The 27395-nt window shown below is 33.3% G+C and overlaps 1 protein-coding gene and 1 pseudogene across 1 annotated transcript; one reads left to right on the top strand and one right to left on the bottom strand.

Annotated features, from left to right (window-relative positions):
• Positions 1-10010: 10010 nt before the first annotated feature.
• Positions 10011-12094, bottom strand: LOC107001317 (annotated as a pseudogene).
• Positions 12095-12565: 471 nt separating this feature from the next.
• Positions 12566-13569, top strand: LOC107001316. The gene is made up of 2 exons (XM_015199415.1): positions 12566-13258; positions 13405-13569. Exons 1-2 carry the CDS (start codon positions 12566-12568, stop codon positions 13567-13569), a joined length of 858 nt encoding a protein of 285 aa, XP_015054901.1.
• Positions 13570-27395: the final 13826 nt, after the last annotated feature.

The following is a 27395-nucleotide window of genomic DNA, read 5'->3' as shown; positions in this document are numbered from 1 at the left end:
AACTGTAGGAATGCAGGTCAAGGAAATGGAGGTTCCAACAAAGCAGACAATCAAGCTTAATCAGCAAAACATGTAGCCGCAGCACAATCAGAGCACATCAATAATGAAAAATTGGAAGAAACAGTCCTCCTAAAAGGTGTTAATCAGCAAGAAAATCAAAAGCAACAGAAGAATGCTGATATTGCTGTTCAAAATTCTTAACGGGATGGAGCACTTGGCCTGTGGCACAGAGGTACCTTGAAGAGAATGGATCTGATGCTCAGGAGAAACTTATTACAAACAAGGTATAGTAGAGTAGCCAACTTTTATTGAATTGATTCTTCCGAACACTATTTTATTTTGTTGGGTTTTAAAAGGTGTGAATGGAAAATGAAGAGTTGCAACTTTTATGAAAAGTTGTTACTTTTATGAAAAGTTGGTACTTTTATAAATAGTTGTAATTTTTATATGAGAAGTTTTGACTTCAATGGAAAGTTGTGACTTCTATGAAAGGTGACAACCTTTCCAAAAGATTGTGACTTTTCCAAAGGTTTGTGACCTTTCCGATAAGGCACAATAAGAACCTTTTCGCACTATCCTTTGTTTTCTATAAATTGAGGGATTTCCTCTCATTTTATAAATAGAATTTATGGACTTCTTCTTCTACTACTAAAATCTAGTATTCTAAGTGTACTTTACTTCCGTTGAGTGGTTCGCTGACACCAGCGTTTCGGGTTCCAATACACTGGTGATTGAGATCATTCTACCCTGGGAGGACATATTCCAAATCAAACATCGGATACTAGAGGGGAATAATTTCCTTAAGGGGACACTGTGCATTCAGTTGTTTGATCTTCTTTCCATTTTCCAGATTATGGTATGTGCTACTAATTTTAGATTTGTAAATTAATTTCATTTCTTCTATTCTTTTGTTCTTCACTGGTTCATTAAACTTTGGTAACTTTGTGTTTCTGCAAAGTTTGTTGAAACCAATAAGATTCTTTAGATACATATTAACAACAATTCTTCTTTAGGAAAAATATTTTGTATATTTTTTCTAATCTATTTCTAATTCTAGTTTCCCTACTAGTTTTAATTTCTAGTTGTGAAAATGTTCTTAAACTTTGTTGTCATACAAAGTTCTTCAAAGTTTTGCTCTAAGTATGTTAGTAATACAAGATGACAACAATCTTAAGGAAATTATTATACTGTTAGCATTTCTTGTATTCTACTGATTGAGAGAATTTGATCGAGGAAATAGAAGATAAATGCATTAATTCTCAATGATTTGTTGTTTTGTTTAGCAAGGTCGAAGTGAGAATGCACCAGAAAAAATAGGTGGTATTCCGATTAAAGATTACACCCGGTAACCTTCTTATTGTCTATCTAAGGAGGAAAATATTTTCTAAAGGTTAACAATATTTATATTTATCATGTGTATATTCTGAAAAGTTATGCACATCGTATCTTTAAAATTTATTAGTTTGCAGAATGAGATATGCATATTTTTGTTTGATAAATAGTATGTTAAAATGTTATAGTTCGAAGACTATTTGAAAAGAAAAACATTTCTATGTGATGGTCTAAGAATATGTTTTATTCTGTTTGGATAAGTAAAAAAGACTTTTGTAGTTTTGTACTCTATGTGAAATGTTAGTGTCTGATTTTTGTAGACTAAAAACTTTTGTGATTTTCTACTCTAGATAAATTGGACTATGCAATTGGTTAGAAGAATATGAGAACTTCACATTATAAGTCTAGTTGTACTTTTGATTTTCTATAAACTTCAATGTTATATAGAAATAAATTGTACAATTTTCTTTTTGTCCTTATTGTTAGTATTTAGAATACTAAGTGATATGTCTATTTGTGATAGAGAAAACATAGACTTAGAGTTTGTGATTTTATGCCTCTATGGAATGAACTTTGACGTTGTGTAAACATTGTCAAAGATAATTGAAGGAGTATAATTCTTTTGTAGAATAATATTTCCAAAAGAGGTTTGACATTGTCAATGACATTTTGGAAGTCTAGAAAAGTATGTGGAAAAATTATTTTCAAATACTTGAAAATATTTTTGAGATCACATTTAAAATTTGGGGGTTCTTTGCTTATAATTAGACTTGGTGTCTAACTTAACTTTGGATCAAAATATATAAAATCCAATGATACTTTTGTATTATGTTAGACCCACAAAATTCTTGGAGTATATTTGGTATTGTGGTTGTTGAGTTTCTCTATTACTAGTATATAGTGTGACTATACTTGTTCAAAATAATTGTATTCTTTTATGAAAAAGTGTCACTTAATATGTTGTGATTTTTCATGAAAAGATATGTCTATTATAATAAAAATATTTGCATAGACATAAATATTGGTTAATAGTCATTTGTTATATTTTTATAAAAGAAACATTTGGACTATATTACCTTTATTGGACCCGATGAAACTTGATTCATGGATAGTTCTATAACAATCAAATGAAAAGTTATGGAAAGTTCCTTTTGAAAAGGACATTTGACAAGATGATGACTCTAAACAATGCTTGTATCACACAAAATTGTAAGAAATATGAACAAAATATTAATGAGGAAAAAACTATCTCGCGAAGAGCTTTTCGAACTCAATGTTTTTATTTGTTCTTACTTGCTTAAGTCAATGTTTGTGACATGAACACTTGGGGCATGTCAATTACAAGACCTTGTAAAGAAAACTGATCAACTTAGAAGTTTTGTCTAACTTTGAGTGCAATAAATAAAAATGTCAAGTTTTTTGTGGAATCTAAGTATGTTGAGCATTCTTATAAATCTATTGAAAGGAATTCAAATCCCTTAGAATTAATTTACACTGACATTTGTGATATGAAGTTAAGACCATCTCTGTCACGACCCAAAACGAGCCGCGAGTGGCACCCACACTTATCCTACTAGGTGAGCGAACCAACAATCTAAACCCCAACATTTACCAGTATATCAATTTTGAATAGTAAAATATAATGCGGAAGATCCAAAACTTATTAACATAATCAATTAAATAAACTTCTAAAGTATAATACTTATCATCCCCAAAATCTGGAAGTCATCACATCAAGAACATCTATCCTCAAATTACTAAGTCTAAGAGTATTTATGAAACTAAAATAAGTAAAAAGATGGTCCATGTCCGAACTTCAAAGACATCAAGACGTGAAGAAGAGAATCTAGCCCGAGCTAGGAATAATAGCTCACCCTGAAATCTGATGTGCTGAAGACTGGCTAGAGTTGAGGACGAGTCGAAGTCGATGGTGCACTTGCTGCACTCCACAAAACAACAAGAAGAAAATACAAGTAGGGGTCAGTACAAGGAACACGTACTGAGTAGGTATCATCGGCCAACTCAAAATAGAAACCAATATATATTAAACAATAGTATAAAACCAACTACAATACTTAACAGTTGGCAAACAACAAGCACGTGAACCATAGACAACAACACCATAATGGGTACACCATCAATCACAACATCAAGCACACCCATGAGGACTCATGCCTCTACATTATACTCGTTTGGGAACTAGGTTCTTTGAGTTCGAGTATATTAAGTTAATTCAAGATTTCTTGCCTTTAATGTTAGTGTGTCGGAACGTGACACTCCGATCCCCTAATACTGTGTCGGAACGTGACACTCCGATCCAATAATACCGTGTCGGAACGTGACACTCCGATCCAATAATCCGTGTCGGAACGTGACACTCCGATCCAATAATACCGTGTCGGAACGTGACACTCCGATCCAATAATCCGTGTCGGAACGTGACACTCCGATCCAAAATTACCATTAATTATCACTTAATACCACCACTTTTTCATTATTTAGTAATATTTCCTCGACCCTCCTTTATTCAAGGCATTACTTCGATAGAGATGGTTCAAGATTAGAATTTCAACATTCTCATAATTTTATGGCCAACCACAAACCACACAATCAAGTACATAGGAGACTTTACAATATCATTCAATACATATCAATCGCTATTTAGAGTTTATCTATTAGATAGAATTAAACCATAACCTACCTCCACCGGAGAATCGAAATCAAGCAAGCTACCTCTCCAATGCCTTTGCTTTCCTCAATACCTCGCTCCCTTCGTTCGTTTCACGTCCTCCTCCTCTTTTTTACTTTTCTTTTTACCGATTCTTTTTACCCTAATTATCATATAATCAATTATAAAAGATGATAAAAGTAACCCACTATTTATTTTAAAGTTATCTCCTTTAACCCCCAACTAACTCAATTATAAAAATTACCCCACTAATTTCATATTAATAATTATGAATAGTCCAAAACACCCCTTTAAAAAAATTTAGCGGAAGTCTGACCAAGTCGGGGTTACGCAGCTTGTGACGGTCCGTCGTATCTGCGACGGTCCGTGCTGCAAGTCCGTCGTGAAGTTCAGAGAGTCGATTCCGGTACCCAGACTCCAAAAATTGAAGTGTTTTGGAACGAAGACCCTGTGACGGTCCGTCGTATCCGTGACGGTTCGTCCTGCAGGTCCGTCCTGAAGTTCAGAGAAGTAACTCCAGTACCCCGATTCCCAGAGTTGAAGTGTTTTGGAACGAAGGCCCTCGACGGTCCGTCGTGCGTATGACGGTTCGTCCTACTTGTCGTCGAGGGTAATGAGAAGAGCAGCAGAAGAAACTACACAAGTATGGGACGACGGAGTCCATCACGGGCCGTCGTGACCAGGACGGTCCGTCGCGTGGTCCGTCGACCTAGTCAGTTTTTATCAAAAATAATTTTGCTGCTCGAACCTACTAAACAGGTTGTTACAATCTCATGTGAAAAAAAAAATATCTCGTAATTTTTATTGACAATTGCATGACTATGTCTATTTGCTGAATGGTAAGGGTAAAACAATAGAAAAGTCTAGATAATGTAATATTGAAGTTGAAAATCAGTGTAGAAAAAGATAAGAAGTGATAAGAACGGAGAGTATAAATCTCCTTGTGCAGAAATATGTTTGTTAAGTGGAATTAAATATCAAACTACTGCCCTATTCACCTCAATTCTAATGAAAAATCGAACGTTGAAAAAAATAATGGATGCATTATTTATAAGTTCGGGTTTACCACAAAACTTGTGTGGAGGAACTATCCTTACTACAAAAAGGAACAACAGAAATTTTTGTCTTTTAGAAAGAAAGCGATTTTGTTTGTTCAGGATACAGTCTTTTCCATATGAGAAATGGAAAGGAAGGAAATCCAACTTGAAATATTTCAAAGTGTGGGATTGGTCTAGCCATAGTTCAAGTTTCTATTCCTACAAATTTAAAATAGGACCTATGACTGTGGACTGTAAAATTAGACTTAAGTAGTCTAGAGAAGGGTCTAAAAGGCCTAGGAAAGGAAAAAAAGATAATGTACTTAATAAAGAGATTCAAAGGCTTAGTAAATGTCCTATGTCAAAGGACATTTACTTCCTTCGAATATCATTTCGTAACATTTCCTGTGTTTTCTGTAGACTCATCCTTTGGAAAGATGGTCTCAATAGTGGGATTGATGCAATCTTGAGCAACCATATTGGAAGTTAATTGATCTTCTTCCAGAAAATAAACCTTTGGGTTCAAAGTGAATCTTTAGAAGGAAAATAACTGTTGATGGAATTGTTGAAAAATATAAAGCAAGACTTTGTGTCAAAGGCTTTAGACAAAAACAAGGTTTTGATCTTGGCGATATATATACTCATTAGTAATTAGAATTACATCCATTCGGATGCTAAAGTTATTAGTCGTGGTATATGCCCTTCAAATTCATCAAAATGAATGTGAAAATAACTTTCTTAAATGTAGAATTGGAAGAAGAAATTTACATGGAATAACCCGAGGGTTTTGTGGTTCCTAGTAAATAAAAGAAAGTGTGTGAACTTGTTAAGTCACATTATAGACTAAAACAAGCACCCAAACAAAGACATAAGAAGTTTGACCAAACCATGTTGGCAAATGAATTTAAGTATGATGGAAGTGATAAATAAGTTCACATTAAAATCATAAGGTCATTGTTTGTTTGTATATTGGTGATATGTAGATCATCAACAGAGACACTATGCTATAAAACAAGTTTCGAATGAAAATATTGGAGTTGCTAATGCGATCATAGATATAAGAATTCATAGAACTCCATAATATTTAGCATTTTCACAGTCTCATTGCATTGAAAAGATACTTGACTAGTTCAAATAGTTGGATGTCAATATTGTCAAGTCTCCAATAAATGTGAACTTTGCATTTCAAAAGAGTGAAAGCAAAAGTGACTCACAATTGGACTGTGCTAGAGTATTGGAAAGTATGATGTATATCATGAAGTGTGCACGATCAGATATAGCATTTGCTATTAATAAACTGATTCGATTTACAAGTGATCCCAATCAAACTCATTGGATGACAATAAATAGTGTTTTGGAATATTTAAAGTACTTAAAACTATGACTTGCATTATAACAATATCCAACAATATTGAAAGGGTATAATGATGCAAATTTGATCACCAGACAAATGAATTAAAATCCACGAGTGCATATATATTTACTCTTGGTAGAGGAGCGATCTCTTGAAAATATTTCAAAAGAGGCATGTATCACTAACTCTACAATGATCTCTGAGCTAGGTGCTCTAGATAAGGTCGGTGAATAAGTTGAAGGACTCCGGAATTCTTGATAGGTATTTTTTTGGCCCATACCATTGGCATTAGTATAAATACACTTTGATAGTCAAGATGCAATAGGTAAGGCATGGAGCATGACGGATAACGGAAAGTCTCGTCATATATGACATAGACATGAATCGTTAGAAAAGTAGTCTCTAGTGGAAGTATCAGAATTGGCTACGTAAAGTCAAAGAATAATGTGTCAGATCCAGTTACAAAAAAAGGCCTAACTAGAGAGAAAGTTGAAAGATCATCTAAGGGAATGTATTTACGGCTTAGTACAAGTCATCATGGCGGTAACTCTATCTTGCAGACTGGAGATCCCAAGAGTTAGATTCAAAGAGAAAAATAAAGTTATGAATGACGGTTCAGCATTGTCAACAAACTCAATTCATTCTCATGATGAAGACAATGCTCAGGGACAAGAATACAACATTAAGACTTGTTAATGAGTTAATAAAGCTTAATGATTTGCTAAGTTTGACAGAGTTGACCAAATAGTGTATCTACGCGATAACACGGTTAGGAATCATTTATATGAGTGTGAAGTGTAAGTCACTTCAAAGAAGTTGATTGTCAAAAGCCCATCTCTCTATATACTCATGAAACCAGGAGGTGTTCATGGCTAAAACGAACACAACCTTAAGAACCATAAACGGTAAAGTTTTAATTTTGTGACATATGGTTGTCTAGGTATACACCAAAGCTCGACGGTTCAAAGATATCGCATCTACCGATTGATCGAGTATATCTGACATATGTTCACCACGGAAAGTCCAAGGGGAACCTACTTATCCAGATGCAATTAATTCTTGCTTGTAAAGTACACATACTTGTCTGTTTCTTTCTCTTGGAGTCATTCCCCATTCATGCGGGAGATTGTTGGATTTAAAAAGGTGTGAATGGAAAATAAAGAGTTGCGGCTTTTATGAAGAGTTGTGACTTTTATGCAAAGTTGTTACTTTTATGAAAAGTTGTGACTTTTATGAGAAGTTGTGACTTTTATGGAAAGTTGTGACTTTTATGAAAAGTGACGACCTTTTCAAAAGATTGTGACTTTTCCAAAGGTTTGTGACCTTTCCGATAAGGCACAATAAGAATCTTTTCGCACCACCCTTTGTTTTCTATAAATTGAGGGATTTCCTCTCATTTCATAAATAGAATTTATGGACTTCTTTTTCTACTACTAAAATCTAGTATTCTAAGTGTACTTTACTGTCGTTGAGTGGCTCGCTGATACCAGCGTTTTGGGTATCAATACACTGGTGATTGAGATCATTCTACCCTTGGATGACATATTCCAAATCAAACCTCGGATACTAGAGGGAATAATTTACTTAAGGGGACACTGTGCATTCAGTGGGCTTGATCTTCTTTCTATTTTTCCAGATTATGGTATGTGTTACAAATTTTAGATTTGTGAATTAATTTCATTTCTTCTATTCTTTTGTTATTCACTGGTTCATTAAACTTTGATAACTTTGTGTTTCTGCAAAGTTTATTGGAACCAATAAGATTCTTTAGACACATATTAACAACAATTCTTATTTAAGAAAAATATTTTGTATATTTTTTCTAATTTGTTTCTGATTCTAGTTTCGCTACTAGTTTTAATTTCTAGTTGTAAAAATGTTCTTAAACTTTGTTTGCATACAAAGTTCTTCAAAGTTTTGCTCTATGTATGTTAGGAATACAAGATGAACAACAATTATCAGTTTAGCTATCATTATCTCCTGTTTGCAGTCCGAGACAGAACGGATCCAGGCTACTGACACTTGTGGTTAAGCAGGAATGCTCATCCCCAGCCAGGTATCCTTTCTATTAAGCCTCTTGATGAGAAACCGAAACCAGTCAGATTCTGTTGTTTTTGATTCCCTATAATGTATGAAATAGTCGTTAACTTCTTATGCTGCTGCTTTTGGCCTTTTTACTTCATAATAAATCTGAAAACTATTATCACTCGAGTACTAATTGGATGTCTTGCATAATGTAATTACTACATAATGCACTGACTTATGAGATTTTCTAATCCTCAGCAAATTTTTGAAATGCTTCCTATGAGTAGATGTAGTGTACCTTCCAAGTTCCAACCCGTAAACTATGCAGCTATAACTTGTCTTATAAAATTATGAATTTTCCTTAATTAAGATTAAACCCCATTCTTATCCCTTTTGGCGGTTAATGAAAATCATTTCATCTTCACTTGCTAACATTCCTTACATATATCCTATAACAGCATAGTGCTCCTAGACAGATAGTGCGCGAAGAGGGTTTTCCTGTTTGTGAAGACACCAAATCTATGGAACAGATGGAAAAACATGAAGCAGCTGAGCCCAAAATAATTTCCATATTTACTTTTATGGAATATTGCGTGTTCAAAAGTATTGTTATGGATGCAATTTGTCAAGCAAACCATAGATGAAAATCTTAACCTAGCTGTTAGGTGTGATCGATGACTGCAGGTCAAACGCCTGAAGGGAAATCTAATTTGGATCGCGAAGAATACTACTGGCATGCAGGTCAAGGAAACAACATTATATTTCCAGTACAAGAAAAACACGGTCCTAATGAAAAACCTAAAGAAAAGGTTGAACTAGTATGAAAAGCTACTGGACCACATGAAAAAATGAAACAAGCTAAGTGATGAATTCCGATGGTGCTACACACAATTCTAGGCTATGGTGTGGTTGTTGTAACATTAGATGCTCAGGTGAGATTGATATGGCTGCACATCTTAATGGGAGGAAACATTTCGGGAAAGTGGTTATGTTGGGTCCAAACTTTTACCCCATTCTCAGAACATAGGTACTAAAGATATGAAGAGACAAATACTCTTTACGGTCATGTATATATCTTTCTGAACATCTGCACAACTTTATCAGAAGGTAGCCAAATATTAAACTTGATAATAACCTGTTCTTTTCTCTGATTAGAGTTTTCAGATTCTAATTATAGTTACAGAATTCCACTTTTTGAATGTACTTAGTATCATTTAATCTACTTTGCAAGGAAATAAATGTTGCACGAGACAAGTTGACAAATCAAACTTCTTGTCCTGTCCAGACTGAAATAAAGCAACTGATCATGTCTACCAACATTTTGATAAAGAATATTCACATGCCCTAAGCATTAATGAATTTGCCTTCTAATCCAGATTGAATTTGGAATTGAGTAATTCTTGAGACATGTTCTTGAAAGCATAGCATTATTAATGTTTAATAGAACAGTTAAAATTACAGAAAATGTAATCCATCCAATCCTCTTCATTAGAAGAGAAACAACCAAAAGTAAGAAAGGAAAAGATGGACACTGCTAACGGAAGACAAAATTCAAGGTTATAACAGCGCAACATTAACTTGGATACAAAACTGATGTTGAAGATGAAGATGTTCTGTTTATTGAAGAATGACTATTGTTTTTGTTTACTGAATGCTGGATTTGGGCAAGGGCGGTTTCTGTACCGTTGGTTTCATGTTTTGATGAAACTGAAATAGTTGGAAGATGGCGTGAGAAGCTGCAATATGTGGGCACAGGCATGTTCCGAGGGAGGGTGGGTAATGGAGCTTCAAAATTAAGCACTTGAACTGCTTACCTAATAGAAGGCCTGCAATTATTATCTGGATGAGCACACAATAAGCCAACAATTAGCAAATGCTCCATCTCCTCTTCATTGAACTCTGATGATAGTTTCAGATCAGCTGCTTCAAGAAGATTTTGTCATCCCATAAAGTCTCCAAACCCAATCGACAATGTTTACTCGATGCTCCTCTGCTTTAGGATCAATAGGTTCCTTCCACAACCTATTTCTAACACGACAATACCAAAGCTATAGACGTCTGTTTCCTTGTTAGCTTTTCCAGTGGTGACACATTCAGGAGCCATGTAACCCATTGTGCCTGCTAAAACTGTTGTTTCGGATCCCTTACCATGGTCCACTGGCCTAGCTAACCCAAAATCCCCAAGCTTGGCATTGTAATTAGAATCCAACATAATATTGCTAGACTTTATATCCCTATTCACCACACATTGTTCCCATTCTTCATGTAGATATAGCAACGCTGAGGCCAAGCCTTGAGCAATCTTGAATCTTATTGGCCATGCCAAATGACTTTTTCCACTGAAAATATGGGTATCTAAGCTTCTATTAGGCATAAACTCATAGACAAGTAGAAGTTCTCTTTTCTCATGGCACCAACCAATGAGTTGCACCAAATGTTTATTGTCTTAGCCGGCTGATGATCCTGACTTCTGATACATACTCTTTTATTCCTTGCTTTGAATCCCTTGTAACCCTCTTAACAGCAATATAAGAGTTGGATTCACTGAGATATCCTTTATGAACACCTCCGAATCCACCCCGCCCAAGCATCTCTTCCTGTCAAAAGTTATTTGCACATCTAACCAACTCACTGTACAAGAACTTCTTTGGTCCTGCACTTTTTTGAAATTCATTAGTCATGGAACCATCAAGGACATAGTCATTTTCTCTGACCTTACTCTTTCTCCACAAAGCAAATAACACCAAAGTACATACTGCAACCAAAACACAACCACCACAAATCAATCCAACTACAAGTCCTAACTTAGTTTTTGTTGGTGCATCCTCTGGCTTGGTGTTTGATAAGGTTATCCCTGTATCTGTCATATTATCTAAAGAAGAAGTAAAATTCCAAGAATAGATTCTTTGAAATGCAAATCTCCTTCCTGCTCCAGCAGTGAAGCCAAAAGTGACCCATTCTGGCAAATATTCCCTCAGGTCAAGATTGTAAGAATGATTCTGCAGGACAGTGACTGATATTATTCTCTTGTGGTTGAAAACCAGTGAAGACAACAGTAAGATTTTTCGATATAGAATTATAGTTAATCCAGTCATCAGTTTTCGTACCATTCGTAATGCTACTAAACCAAGTCACATTAACAAGAGATTGCATTGGGTTGATATCGATACCTACATGATCACCCTTTGGGTCATACGGGTTCTGATAGGTATCAAACTCTACCGCAACAAAATGATTACTCGATGAATTTAGTCGTTCATTATTACTTGTAAGGCCAAGACTTCCACCTCTTGTTGTATTATAAGGAATGGTTGAACCTGCAGGGGCGAGGAAGAAGGCAAAACCATCACCATATTTAGTTGCTCCCTGTGAATTAATGCTAAAGGATAAATGTGTAGTGAAATCAGTGAGATTTTGGGAGGCCTTGTCCCAGAGATGGACTGGTTTTGAATATATAGCTCGACCAATACTAGCATTAATATCATGATTGAGGAGGTTTTTGGTGATTAGAATTGCACCATTTTCTGGAGAAGCATCTCTCTAATAGGTAACATTATGATCATTGGGTGTAAAAGTATCAAAATTGAAGGAGAGTGAAGTGACTAAAGGGATAAGAAGGAAGTATTTGAGAGAAGATAAAGAGGCAAAAACAACCATAGTTGGACAATATGTTAATCACATTCTTAGACATGCAACTGAATATATACAATAATAAACACTAAACACTCTGTTTAGTGTTTTGCTAAAAAATAAAGTATTTTTCCATATCAATTTATGTGATATAGAAAGACCTCTTTTCTTTTTTAGTTTATTTGAAAAAATGATCTTTTTGTTATAAAGTATTTGTATTATAGTGAATGTCTATCATGTGGAGTCCTTTTTAGGATATGGTTAAGATTCTTACTTGGGGACCAAGTTAGATTTCTCCTATAAATAGAGTGCCCCTCTTCATTGTAAATTGATTCATCAAGAGAAATAACAAGTCTTCTCTTCTTTTCTCTCTAGTTTCTTCTTCTTATTCTATAGTATTATGACACGTTATCAACATGAGACTCTAATTTCTCAAAAGTGAAGGTTAGATTTGAAGAATTAATAAAGGTATTATTTATTCTTTTGTTTTTAATTTTAATGGTCAATCTTACAAAACTAGAGTTCATTGCCCTTCAATGTTCGAGCAGGAACTACCTCTCATGGGTGTTGGATGCTGAAATCCACCTTGATGCAATGGGTCTTCGAGACACCAGAAAAGAAGAAAATAAGGCATCAAATCAAAACTGTGCACGAGCAATGATATTCTTGCGTCATCATCTTGACGAGATTCTGAAAATTGAATATCTGACAGTTAAGGATCCACTTGTTTTGTGGAAAAACCTAAAAGAAAGATTTGACCACTTGAAGATGGTCATACATCCAAAGGCACGATATGATTGGATGCATCTAAGGCTACAAGACTTTAAGTCTATACATGAATACAATTCTGCCATATTCAGAATCAATTCTCAATTGAAATTATGTGGAGAAACAGTTAGTGAGATTGATATGATGGAAAAGACGTTCTCTACTTTCCATGCCTCGAATGTGCTCTTGCAGCAACAATATCGAGAGAAAGGTTTCAAAAAGTATTCTGAACTAATTTCTCATCTTCCTGTGGCCGAGCAAAATAATGATTTATTATTGAAAAATCATGAGAATCGACTTGCTGGATCTGAACCACTTCCTGAAGTGAATGAGGCGCACGCACACCATGCTAGGGTCCTAATCGTGATCATGAACGTGGTCGTGAACGTGGACGTGATCGTGGTCGTGATTATGGTCAAGAAAGTAATTCTATTTTTGGTATTAATCATTCATCAAATAAAAAGGAAAAAAAAGGATGAGAAACGTGAAGCAACTAGGGAAGGTTGTTTTCTATGTGGTGGAAAAGGTCATTATGCACGTGATTGTCGTACTCCAAACACTTGGTTGAGCTTTATCAAGAATCACTAAAGACAAAAGAGAAAAATCCTGAGGCAAATGTTATCTCTGAAAATCAAATTGACATCACACACTTGGATGTAGCAGATTTCTTCGCACATCCTGAAGAAAAGATAGATCACTTAATTGGTGATGGTTCTGTGAACATGGAAGAGTGATATTTTTTTGGTAGTATTTATTGATAAATTTCATGTAATTATAGTTGTTTGCATGAGTATTAGTATTTTAAATTAGTTTAGTCATATTTTTATAGTTCATTAGCTTGTTCCTTAATTCTTAATTAAATAATATATATTTTCATTGATTTATTTATATGATTCTAATATGATAGAGTTAGTCAAATACTAAACTTTATCACGTGTTTGTATTATATTAGGTCTTTAACATGATCTAATGTTAAAAACATAAATTCTGATATTAACTAGGATTGATCGTGTGTTTATATTATATTAGGTCTTTAATTTGATCTAATGTTAAAAACATGCAGTCTGTTATTAACTAGGATTAAATAATATTTTTTTTAATTTTCCTAACAACTCGTTTTTGACTTAGAGGAAACAATAAATTAAGGCTCAATTTCTAATATTTAATTATTAATTTATATTCCTTTGGATATATTGTGCCTTTTTGACAACATTAATATTCAATATATATTTATTTTGTGTATGTCATTTCATGTGAAGATATGGATAATTCTAAGAATATATTATCGAAATATGAAGATATTTGTTTGATTGATTCTGGTACAACACATACGATATTCAAAAATAAGAAATATTTTTCTCATTTAAGTATGGGCAAAATAAATGTTACTACAATTTTTGGTAGTACTAATATGATTGAGGGTTTTGGAAGAACCATTGTAATTTTGCCCAAGGGAACCAAACTCATCATTAATAATGCTATGTTTTCTCCAAAATCTAAGAGAAACTTGTTGAGTTTTAAAGATATCCGTGAAAATGGTTATCATATCCAATCAATGGATGCAATAAATCTTGAATATCTTGGTATCACCAAGAATGTCTCTGGGCAGACATGTGTTATAGAAAAGTTTCCGGCTTTATCTTCTGGCTTGTATTGGACAAAAATTAGTTCAATTGAGGCACATTTTATAGTAAATAAGAATTTTACTGATTCCAATACATTTGTACTTTGGCATGATCGTCTCGGACATCCTGGGTCAATAATGATGAGACGAATTATAAAAAATTTGAATGGACATCCATTCAAAGACCTAAAACTTCTTTTAAATGGTGAATTTTCTTGTACTACTTGTTACNCTTTTAAATGGTGAATTTTCTTGTACTACTTGTTACCAAGGCAAGTTAATTGTGAGACCATCACCAACAAAAGTTAAGATTGAGTCCCCTGCGTTCTTGGAACGTATACATGGGGATATTTGTGGACCTATTCACCCACCTAGTGGGTCATTTAGATATTTTATGGTTCTAATAGATGCTTCTTCTAGATGGTCTCATTTGTGACTATTGTCATCTCGTAACTTGGCATTTGCAAAATTATTGGCACAAATAATAAGGTTAAGAACACACTTTCCTGATAATTAGATTAAGTCCATTCGTATTGATAATGCTGCAGAGTTTTCATCCCAATCATTTAATGATTATTGTTTAGCAATTGGGATAAGAGTTGAACACTCCGTTGCTCATGTTCATACTCAGAATGGTCTCGTTGATTCATTAATCAAACGTTTGCAATTAATAGCAAGACCATTGCTTATGAAAACTAAGTTGCCCATTTCTGTGTGGGGACATGCAATTTTGCATGCTGCAACACTTATTCGTCTCAGACCGACAAGTTATCATAAGGTTTCTCCATTTCAATTGGTTATGGGTCAAGAACCTAATATATCCCATCTAAGAATTTTTGGATATGTTGTACATGTGCCTGTGGCACCACCAAACTGCACTAAGATGGGTCCTCAAAGAAGTTTAGGAATATATGTTGGGTTTGATTCACCCTCCATTATTCGCTATCTTGAACCATTGACTAGAGACATGTTTACTGCTAGATTTGTAGATTGTCGGTTTGATGAGACGATTTTCCCAAAATTAGGGGAAGAGAATAGTGAAATAAAGTGAGAACTTTTGTGGAAAAATTTATCATTGTCTCATCTTGATGCATATTCTTCTACTTGGGAACAAGAAGTACAAAAGATTATTTATCTGCAGATATTGCAAATCAAATGCAGACGCATTTACATATTTGAAAAGGATTACTAAATCACATATTCCTGCAGAGAATGTCCCAATTCGAATCGATGTCCCTAAAGGATCATCCACTAGTGTCATAGCTAATGAGTCAAAAGCACACCTAAAGCGTGGTAGACCATTGGGTTCTAAGGATCAAAATCCTAGAAAAATAAAGATCAAATGTCAAGATGACACTATGAAAGAATCTCATATGGAAGTTCAAAATTTGAATAAATCTGATATTCATGAAAGAATCAATGAACTTGAAACTCAAGGAAATAATGAACTATCCATAAATTTAAGAGATGTTGAAACTAATATGAAAATTCGATCAGAAATAGCGGTTGATTATGTTTTTGCATATAATGTTGCAACAAATATCATGCAAGATAATGAGGATCATGAACCTCAATCTGTTATAGAATATCGACAACGAAATGATTGGCCAAAATAGCAAGAAGCAATTCAATCAGAGTTGAATTCACTTGCCAAGTATGAATTTTTTGGACCTATAGTTCAAACACCTAATAGTATTAAACATGTTGGTTACAAATGAGTTTTTATGCGAAAAAGAAATGAGAAAAATGAAATACAAAGGTATAAAGCACGCCTTGTGGCACAAGGATTTTCTCAAAGGTCTGGCGCTGATTATGAAGAGACATACTCACCCGTTATGGATGCAATAACATTGCGTTATCTCATTAGTTTCACAGTCCATGAGCAACTTGAAATGCATTTGATGGATGTGGTTACAGCCTACCTTTATGGATCACTTGATAATGAGATATACATGAAAATTCCTGAAGGATTTGCGATGCCTAAATAATGTAATTCAAAATCTCGAGAAATGTATTCAATTAAATTGCAAAGATCATTATATGGTTTGAAGCAATCTGGGCGCATGTGGTATAACCGTCTTTGTAAGTATTTAACTAAGAAAGGTTATACAAATGACTAATTTGTCCATGTGTCTTTATAAAGAAAACAATATCGAAATTTGTTGTACTTGTTGTTTATGTTGATGACATAAATCTTATAAGAACTCCAATAGAGCTTCAAAAGGCAATTGATTATTTGAAGAACGAATTCGAGATGAAGGATCTGAGAAGGACAAAATTATGTCTTGATTTGCAAATTGAGCATTTGACAAATGATATTTTTGTTCATCAATCTGCCTACAAAGAAAAAGTGTTAAAAAGATTCTGTATGGATGAAGCGCATCCATTAAGTACTCCTATGGTTGTTCGTTCACTTGATGTGAATATGGATCCATTCCGACCTCAAGAAAGGATGAAGAAATTCTTGGTTCTGAAGTACCATATCTTAGTGCAGTTGGTGCACTAATGTATCTTGCTAATACTACAAGGCCTGATATACCTTTTGTTGTTAACTTGTTAGCAAGGTATAGTTCTGCTCCTACTAGGAGATATTGGAATGGGATCAAACACATTTTGCGACATCTTAAAGGGATAACTGATATGGGCTTATTTTATTTTAATAATTGTAGCCCAAATATTATTGGTTATGCTGATGCAGGATATTTATTTGATCCACACAAAGCTCGATCCCAAACAGGCTATGTGTTTATATGTGGGGGGACTGCCATATCTTGGAGATCTACAAAGCAGTCCATCGTAGCCACATCATCTAATCATGCTGAAATAATAATTATTCATGAAGCAAGTAGAGAATGTGTGTGTTAAGGTCTATGATACATCTCATTCGAGAGAAATGTGGTTTGGAATGTGATAATACCCACCACTTTACATGAAGATAATGCAGCATGTATAGCACAACGTAAGAGAGGATTCATAAAAGGAGATAGAACAAAGCACATTTCACCAAAGCTTTTCTATACACATGAACTTCAAAAGAATGGTGATATAAATGTTCAATAGATTCGTTCAAGTGACAATGTGGCTGATCTATTCACCAAGTCTCTACAAACTGCAACTTTCAAGAAGATGGTGCACAAGCTTGGAATGTGAAGATTCAAGTCTCTGGATTGATGTTCTCATTAGGGGAAGTTAATACGCGTTGTACTCTTTTTCCCTTACGACGTTTTGTCCCACTGGATTTTCCTTGTAAGGTTTTTAATGAGGCAACCTAGATGCGTATTAATAGATATGTGTACTCTTTTCCTTTACTAGAGTTTTTCTTTTCTTAAAGTTTTTTTAGTAAGGTTTTTGACAAGACACATCATCTATGAATTAGACATTCAGGGGCAGTGTTCTAAAGTATTTGTATTATAGTGAATGTCTATCATGTGGAGTCCTTTTTAGGATATGGTTAAGAGTCCTACTTGGGGACCAAGTTAGATTTCTCCTATAAATAGAGTGCTCCTCTTCATTGTAAATTGATTCATCAAGAGAAATAACAAGTCTTCTCTTCTTTTCTCTCCAGTTTCTTCTTCTTATTCCATAGTTTTATAACACTTTTTCTTTTTTTGGTAATATTTTAATTTCAATTTTTCACGTGGCATGTTTAAGGCCACAAGATCAAAGGATAATTTTGTACATTTGAACAAACATTAATTTAAAATCACAAGATTCAAAAGTCATATTTATATTCTTAAACTCCTTGTCAAGTCAAACCACGTATAGTATTTTTTTTTGATTTTTTATTTTTGTATTCGATATTTATAATAAATTTGAAATCGCGTTAAGAAGTTTATATTAGAGAGCAAAATGAAGTGCTTTCTAAGACGATTCAAACTCGATGAAAAAATACTTGTCAATTCATTACGATCCGTAATGTTCGGTATTTACATAAAGCTATTGAGAGAGAGTTTCATGCCCACAGATTACTTTGAATTGATACAAATCCCCCACCCCACCCCCTAGTTTATACACTTCATATCATGTTGGAGTATTATTTTATATTTTTAAGAGATGTGCATAATTTAACAATTTATTGCATGGAAGTCCTCCTTTCATTGTCAATATGTCCGCAGACATAATGATGTATAGTGTGGACTATATTTGAAAATGCACAACAGCACGAGTATTTTAGATTATTATCGAAATTTCAGAGACACATATTTATTAGATTAAGGTCTTATTATCTTTTTGAATATATTTTTTTTTGTATTTTGTGCACCTTTAAGGCCTACGTGGCATTTAAATCTATCTCATGAGCCTCAATTGTGTGGAATAACGGAATGTGCCACGTAAGATAAAAGATGTATAAATTACAAATTAAATAAGTTCAGGGGTAATAAGACCTTATTTTAATTAAAGTGTCTCTCTGAAATTTCGATCATACTCTAAAGGGCTACTTATGCATTTTCCCTTTTGAAAAATACTTTTATTAAAATAATTACTTGTTAAAAGAGTATTTTTGGAAAAAAAATAAACTATTTGTATTCACTAGTTCAGTTGAGAAGTATTTTTATGAGCAGATTGTGTTAAATAAATTGTTCTAAAAAGTGCTTATAAATATTAAATTATGAAAAATGACAAGTACATTGCGTGTTTATTATTAAGATTATCTTACAAGAGAAATCATTTTTAATGATTTATGAAGGACTTTAATTAAATATTATTGTTATTTAATCAAAATTTAAAAAGTGCATGTGTAATTTTTTATCAATATTATTACTATTACTACTATATAGAAGTGTCTTAGAGCAAACACCTCTTGGTCGACATGCTTGTTTGCTGACCAAGGGGTAATGTTGGTATATTATAAATTAAAAGCTTTGATTGACTTGTATCGAAAGCTGCTATGATTGTATTATTTAATTGTTTCACAAAAATACCAATGCATATATATTTATTTATTTATTTGTCTTATGAAAAAGGTACTAATTTCTGACTTTGTAGACTCCATCACAAGTATAGATCTTTTTTACGCGCGCATCATTTTTTGTAATGCTGAAAGTAAGCTTCTACTCGGATTTCTATGACACGCGCTTAACTAGCGGCGATTTCACAAAAAAATGGGCCTCTTGATTGTTAATTGATGGATTTTGTACTTTTTTTGGCTTTTAAATGTATCGTTAGATAAATTGAGGTGCAACTAATCAAACTAAATAGTGTTACAAATTCACTTTATTGTGTGGATGTTTATCTTAATTCATCCTAACGTAATGTATCTATTAATTGTATTAATTAAATATGTTTTAACGTATTTGTCAAATGTTGTAAAGGATGGTTTGAATGTCCTATAAAAGGGTAGTCTTTCACCCTTGTGAAATACACTTGAGGAGAATAACAAAGCTCTCAATCTTTATACTTGTCATCGCCATTTGTCTTAACTTATTTTTTGTGTATTCTTGTATTTTCCTCTCGTTTTACAACACGTTATCAGCACGAGTCTCTAACTAATTAAGGCCTACTTAATTCGAAATTAACTTTTTTCCTACACGTTAATCATTTTTCTTTCCGAGTTAGATATACATTTATATGTTTGTAACATATCTAACAGGACTTGCATAAATCTTTGATCCGTATTTTTATTACTGCATATATAACTTGCTTTAAGTATTATTATAATACTTTATTAGGCATAATAATCAATACGTTTCAAGTTTATATTGTTATGTTATTTATGCTACTAATTTATGACTCTAAATTTAATAGTAACCAATATGATAGCACGATAGTTAGAATACACGTAAGTAATTTCTTGTTATACATTTTATGTGTCATAAAGAATATAATATGAGTGGATGCACTTACGATTTCAAGATTATAAAATCGTAATTGAGTATAATTATGTTGTATTTAGGATAACTTCCCAGTTGAAATTATGTGGAGAAACAATAAAATATGAGGACATGTTGGAAAAGACACTAGCTACATTCCATGCCTTTAATATGATATTATAGCAACAATATCGTCAAAAAGGTTTTCAGAAATACTCTAAACTGATCTCATGTCTTTTGGTGGCTGAGCAACATAATGACCTTCTAATGAAAAATCACGAAGCCCGTCCCGCTGGAAGTGCTCCATTACCGGACGCACACACAGTTGAAGCACATGGTCAGTCTGAAATAAGATAAAATAATCGAGGCCATGACAATGTGCAAGGGAGTGACAAAGGCAAAAGACGATATAATTATCGTCGAGGTGGTGGTCATAACAAAAGGTAGAACAATATAGGTTCTAAAAATAATCCTTCTAAAGGAAAGGGTGATCATTGTCATCGTTGTGGCCTTAAAGGTCACTGAAAAATGAATGTCGGGCACCTGAGAATTTTGTCAGATTGTACCGAAATTCCTTTAAAAGGAAAGGAAATAAAGGTGGCGCCTCCTCTTCTAAAGCTCGAGCTGAGTCACATTTGACTATCAAAGATGATGTTTAGGAAGGATCTTCTCAAAAATATAATGAGAATGTTGAGGCAAACTTAGCATTTAAAGATAATGCTTTTGATGGGCTCGATGATATTACTCATCTGGAAGTTGAGGACTTCTTTGGAGATCACAACTGAGATTGATAATTGGCTAGGAAATGAATAATTTTTTATGTAATTTTGATGTCTTAATTAAAGTTTATGTACTGAAGATTTATTTTGTTAAATTTTGTACTTCTTATTATGTATTTTCATTCTTATGAAGATAAATAAAATTTTTCAGTCTTCAGTTGGATCCAAGATGAGTAGTGGAGATATGTGTTTTCTGGACAGTGCCACAAGTCATACGATACTAAGAGAAAAGAGTATTTCTCTTCTTTGGTAATGAAAAAGGCATATGTTAATACAATATTCGGTAGTACAAAATTGATTGAGGGCTCTGAAAGAGCAAACTTATTACTACGTGGAGGAACATTAGTTGTAATTGACAATGCATTGTATTGTAGTAAGTCTCATAGAAACTTGTTAAGTTTCAAGGTTATTCGCCAAAATTGCTATCATGTTGAGACTGCGAATGAAGGAAAGGTGGAATACCTTTATATAACTACAATAAATGCGGATAAGAAAACTGTGCATGAAAAATTGTCAGCACTTTCTTCTGGGTTGTACCATACAAATATTGGTATAGTTGAATCACATGCCGTAGTAAACAAAAGGTTTACTGATTCTAATGATTTTATCATTTGGCATGACCTGTTGGTCATCCCGGTTGTAATATGATCCGCAAAGTAATTGAGAATTCACATGTGCATACTTTGAAGAACCAAAATGTTCTTCAATCAAAGGAATTTGTGTTGGGGTAGAATCCCCTGCATTTCTGGAACGGATACAGGGTGATATATGTGGACCTATTCACCTTGCATGTGGACCATTTAAATATCATATGATCTTGATAGATGCATCTACAAGGTGGTCTTATGTGTGCTTATTATCAACTCGTAATATGACTTTTGCGAGGTTGTTGGCTAAATAATAAGGTTAAAAGTACAATTTTCAGATTATGTAATAAAAATAATTCGTCTTGATAATGCTGGTGATTTTACATCTCAGACATTTAATGATTATTGTTTATCAACTGGAAAAATAGGTGAACATCCTGTTGCACATGTTCATACTCAAAATGGTTTAGCAGAGTCATAAATTAAACATCTTCAATTGATAGCTAGACCTTTGTTGATGAGAACAAAGTTGCCTGCTTTGATTTGGGGGCATGCTATTTTGCATGCAGAAGCACTTGTGCACATAAGGCCAACCAGTTATCATAACATATCCCCATTACAATTGGTTTTTGGTCAGGACCCAAATATTTTCCATCTTAGAATCTTTGGTTGTGCAGTATATGTTCCAATTTCTTCCCCACAACGCACAAAGATGGGTCCTCAAAGAAGATTGGGGATATATGTCGGGTAAAAATCTCGTTCTATTATAAAATATTTGGAACCTAGAACTGGAGATTTATTTACGGCAAGGTTTGCTGATTGTCATTTTGATGAATTAGTATACCCAACATTAGGGGGAGAACAAAAGCAGTTGGGAAATGAGATAGACTGGAATTAAATTTCACTGTTTCATTTAGATCCTCGAACAAATCAATGTGAGCAAGAAGTTCAAAAGATAATCTATATGCAGAATATTGTAAAATCAACTGCCGAATGCATTTACTAACCTTTCACGGATTACTAAATCATACATCCCAGCTGCTAATGCTCAAGTTCGAGTTGATGTTCCTATAGGACAAAATGTTAAGGCAAATGAGTCTGGACAACGCTTAAAACATGGTAGACCAATTGGTTTCAAGGATAAAAATTCTCAAAAAAAAAGGAATAAATGATCAAGATGATGATCATAATATAGAGTCAATTTCTCATGAAGAGCTCCGAGACATAATAAATAATAACATCACAAAGGAGGTCCATGTACCTGAAAATAATGAGAATGAGTAAATCTCTATAAATTATGTCTCGACGAGAAAAAGGTGGAATCGAAATAATATTGTGGTGGATAATACTTTTGCCTATAATGTTGCAGTTGAAATAATGCAACAAGATGAGGATTTGGAATCAAGATCTGTCAACGAGTGAAGACAGAGAAATGATTGGCCAAAATTGAAGGAAGCAATTCAAACAGAATTGGCTTCATTTGAAAAACGTGAAGTTTTTGGACCAATAGTCCGAACACCTGAAGGTCTCAAGCCAGTAGGGCACAAATGAGTTTTATGCAAAAATGCAATGAAAAAGATAAAGTCGTAAGATATAAAGCACGACTTGTTGCACAAGGATTTTCGCAAAGGCCTAGCGTTGATTATGAGGAGACGTATTCTCCTTTGGTAGATGCAATTATCTTCAGGTATCTAATAAATATGACAGTTCATGAAAAGCTTGAAATGCATCTAATGGACGTTGTCACGGCCTATTTATATGGCTCACTAGACCACAATATTTTTTATGAAAATCCCTGAAGTTTTCAAAGTGCCTGAAGCATATAAAAATTCAAAAGAAATTTGTTCAATATAACTTCAAAAATCCTTGTATGGATTAAAACAATCAAGGAGAATGTGGTATAATCGTCTTAGCGAATATTTGCTAAATGAAGGGTACAAGAATGACCGTATTTGTCCTTGTATTTTTATAGAAAGGTTAAAATCTGATTTTGTAATAATATCTGTTTACGTTGATGACTTGAATATCATTGTAACTCCTAAAGAGCTTTCAAAAGTCGTTAAGTGTTTGAAGAAAGAATTTGAAATGAAAGATCTTGGTAAGACAAAATTTTGTCTTGGCCTTCAGATTGAACATTTGACAAATGGGATATTTATTCATCAATCAACATATATTGAAAAGGTTTTAAAGAGATTTTACATGGATAAATCTCACCCATTGAGTATCCCAATGGTTGTAAGATCTCTTGATATAAATAAAGATCCATTCCGACCTCAAGAAAAAGAGGATGAGGTCCTTGGTGATGAAACACCATATCTTAGTGGTATTGGGGCACTAATATACCTTACCGACAATACCCGACCATATATTTATTTCGCAGTAAGTTTATTAGCGAGATTCAGCTCATGTCCAACAAGAAGACATTGGAAAGGTGTTAAACATATATTCAGATATCTTCAAGGAACAATTGATATGGGATTATTGTATTCTAATGCATCCAAGTAAGAATTGATCAGTTATGCAGATGCAGGGTATTGGTCTGATCTGCATAAAGTCCGATCTTAGACAGACTATTTATTCACCTATGGAGGTACAGCTGTATCGTAGCGTTCGATGAAGCAAACAGTAGTTGCTACTTCTTCAAATCATGCAGAGATAATAGTCATTCATGAAGTCAGTCGAGAGTATGTATGGTTGAGATCAATGACTTAACACATTCTACAATTATGTGGTCCTTCTGTGCAAACAAAGACTCCAACAATATTGTATGAAGATAATGTTGCTTGCATAGCAAAACTAAAGGGAGGATATATCAAAAGAGATCGAACAAAGCATATTTTACCTAAGTTCTTTTTCACACATGATCTTCAATAAACTGGTGAGATAAATGTTCAATAGATTCGTTTGAGTGATAATCTTGCAGATTTATTCACTAAGACATTGTCAACGTAAACATTTGAGAATCTAAGATATAAGATTGGGATGCGTCATCTCCAAGATATAAAATAAGTTCTTCATCAAAGGGAGTAAATACGCGTTGTACTCTTTTTCCCTTAGCCAAGTTTTTGTCCTTTTCAGTTTTCCTGGTAAGATTTTTAATGAGGCAACATTCAAGACGTATTAGAAGATGTGTGTACTCTTTTTTCTTCACTAGGCTTTTTGCCACATAATTTTTCCTAGTAAGGTTTTAACGAGGCACATATCTATAAACATTCAAGGGGGAGTGTTACGAATCCACTTTATTGTGTGGATGCTTATCTTAATTCATCCTAACGTAATGTATCTATTAATTGTATTAATTAAATATATTCTAAAGTATTTGTCAAATGTTGTAAAGGATGGTTTGAATGTCCTATAAAAGGGTAGTCTTTCCCCCTTGTGAAATACACTTGAGAAGAATAACAAAGCTCTCAATCTTTATACTTGCCATCGTCATTTATCTTACCTTATTGTTTGTGTATTCTTATATTTTTCTCTCGTTTTACAAAAAATAATTTATTTTTTTATTTTTTTACATTGATTTAAAAAAGTTACAACCAATCAAATTATAAACTAATAACAAGGAATAACAAATTGTTCAAGAAATAAGTTTACCGCTTATGAAATCAATTATGTTGATTTTTATTACAATTTTAATATTTTAAAAAGGTAAGATAGGTATAGAAAAAAAAATATTTTTCGAGGTTTTATTACTTTTCCTAAATATATATAATATGTAAATTATATTTAAAAAAATTCAAAATCACAATAATTAGTTTCTTAAAATATTTTAAAAAATATTTCCAAAAAAATTGATTGACTCTCTCAAAATTTCTTTGTATAACTTGAATTGAAACATGTGGAGTTATATATATTACGTGAAAAGTATGTAAAAAGTACTATAAAAACAATTTGAATATTTTAAAAACATATTAAAAATATGAGATAAGAGTCTAAAAATTATTCCAACTTTAGTCGAATTTGCTATTGCGATTCTAAATTTTCATAGGACCTATTATCTCCCTATACTATTTAATATTGTATTTTGTGTCCACGTGACACATATATACTTTTAAAATGCACTATTAAAAAATCAAAAATCAAAACTACTAAATTTTATTTGTATCACATAAATTAAAATAAAATGGACAACATATATTGGGCTTGTGCACCTTTTTATCTACTACTAAATAGATAAATCAAGTAAAGTGTACTAAATATTGGTATAATATTGACATAATCTAGGTTCATTTCCCACTACCTGCTCCGCACTAAAAAAAAACTAGGCAAAATAAATTTAAAAATTACTTCACGGATTAAATCGCGAGTAGTAATGCTGCTTGGAGAGCAAGAGAAAAATAACATCCTTTCTTAACGAGAAATAAATTATATATACTACAACAACAATAACATATTCCATGAAATCTCATAAGTGATATCAAAGAGGCTAGAATGTATGCATATCTTATCATTACCTCATAAAAATAGGAAGATTGATTCCAAAAGACTCTCAGATTAAGTGCAACAAATCTCGATATAAAGAAGAAAATAAGAAAGAAAAAATCAAAACAAGAATTAGTGCAGAATTAGTTAAAACAACATTATAATCAGGTGGTAATTGAAATTTCATAAACATACTAGGTAAATTATTATTAACAAACAATAATAAATCATGATAAGAAAACAAGAACTATAATTATATAACTATCTACTACCATTCTATTCTAATAAGAGTCCTCCGCACCTTTCTATCTAGAGTCATGTCTTTGATGATCTAAAGTTGTGTCATATCCTGTCTTATTACTTCTCTCCAATATTCCTTTGGCATACTTTTGTCTCTCCTCTTATCATCTATAACTAACCTCTCACACCTACTCATTGGTGTGTATATGCTCTTGTCTTTACATGTCCAAACCATATAAGTCTCGCTTTTCTCATCTTATCGAGCACGGTACAAAATACAATATATATAAAAACACAACTTCATACTTGTAATAAGAATAAGAAGTAAGTGGAATTTTATCTGGGATAAGACACAAGTAACCCCTAGACTATGATCGAAATTCCAGAAAAAAACCTAAACTTACCCCTCCCCCCACCCCCACCCCTACCGCTTAAACTCATTTTTTTCATATTTTTGCGTACCTTTTGTGCTGATGTGGCACCTTCAACCACCCAAGTTGCTTATGTTTGTAGACACTCGCATGCCACGTGTGTAAATGTTTTATTTTTCTATATTATTTTTTAAAAAAATAATTTTTTTTTTAAAAAAAACATAATATTCTTCTTTTCTTTATTCACACATTTTTTACCTTGTATCTAAACTTTAGGCGGAAATTCAACATCAATAAATGATCACATCTATAAAGAAATATAAAATTTCATGTCATGATTCCTTATTCTTCGTTATCAACACTCACTCCATAACCACTAAACTCACTTATTTAAACATTAAAACTCATAGTTATCACCATGAAAAATTATAACCCACCACCAAATTTATCTCTTCACTGCCACCAAATTCAATATCTACTATCAATTTTGTTTTTGGTTCAGTCAAAATTATCCAAATATATTTCATAAAACATGGTCCGAAATCTCCATCGAAAAAACTACCTAAATTTTGAACTCTAGTTCGAAAAGAATTTAAAATTGAGGTCATTTTTTCAGGGTTAAGATAAAGGTTGATTGAAGTGAGAAGGAGGAGGGTTTTATTGATCGAGAATTGAAGCGGCATGGAGGTTGGGGTGGGTAAGGGTGGGATGTCATAATGTTGGAGAA

This window comes from Solanum pennellii, chromosome 10 (genome assembly GCF_001406875.1).
Source record: "Solanum pennellii chromosome 10, SPENNV200".
NCBI classification, from domain to species: domain Eukaryota; kingdom Viridiplantae; phylum Streptophyta; class Magnoliopsida; order Solanales; family Solanaceae; genus Solanum; species Solanum pennellii.
The sequence above is the reverse complement of the archived record's forward strand: the minus strand, read 5'-3'. Positions and strand labels throughout refer to the sequence as shown.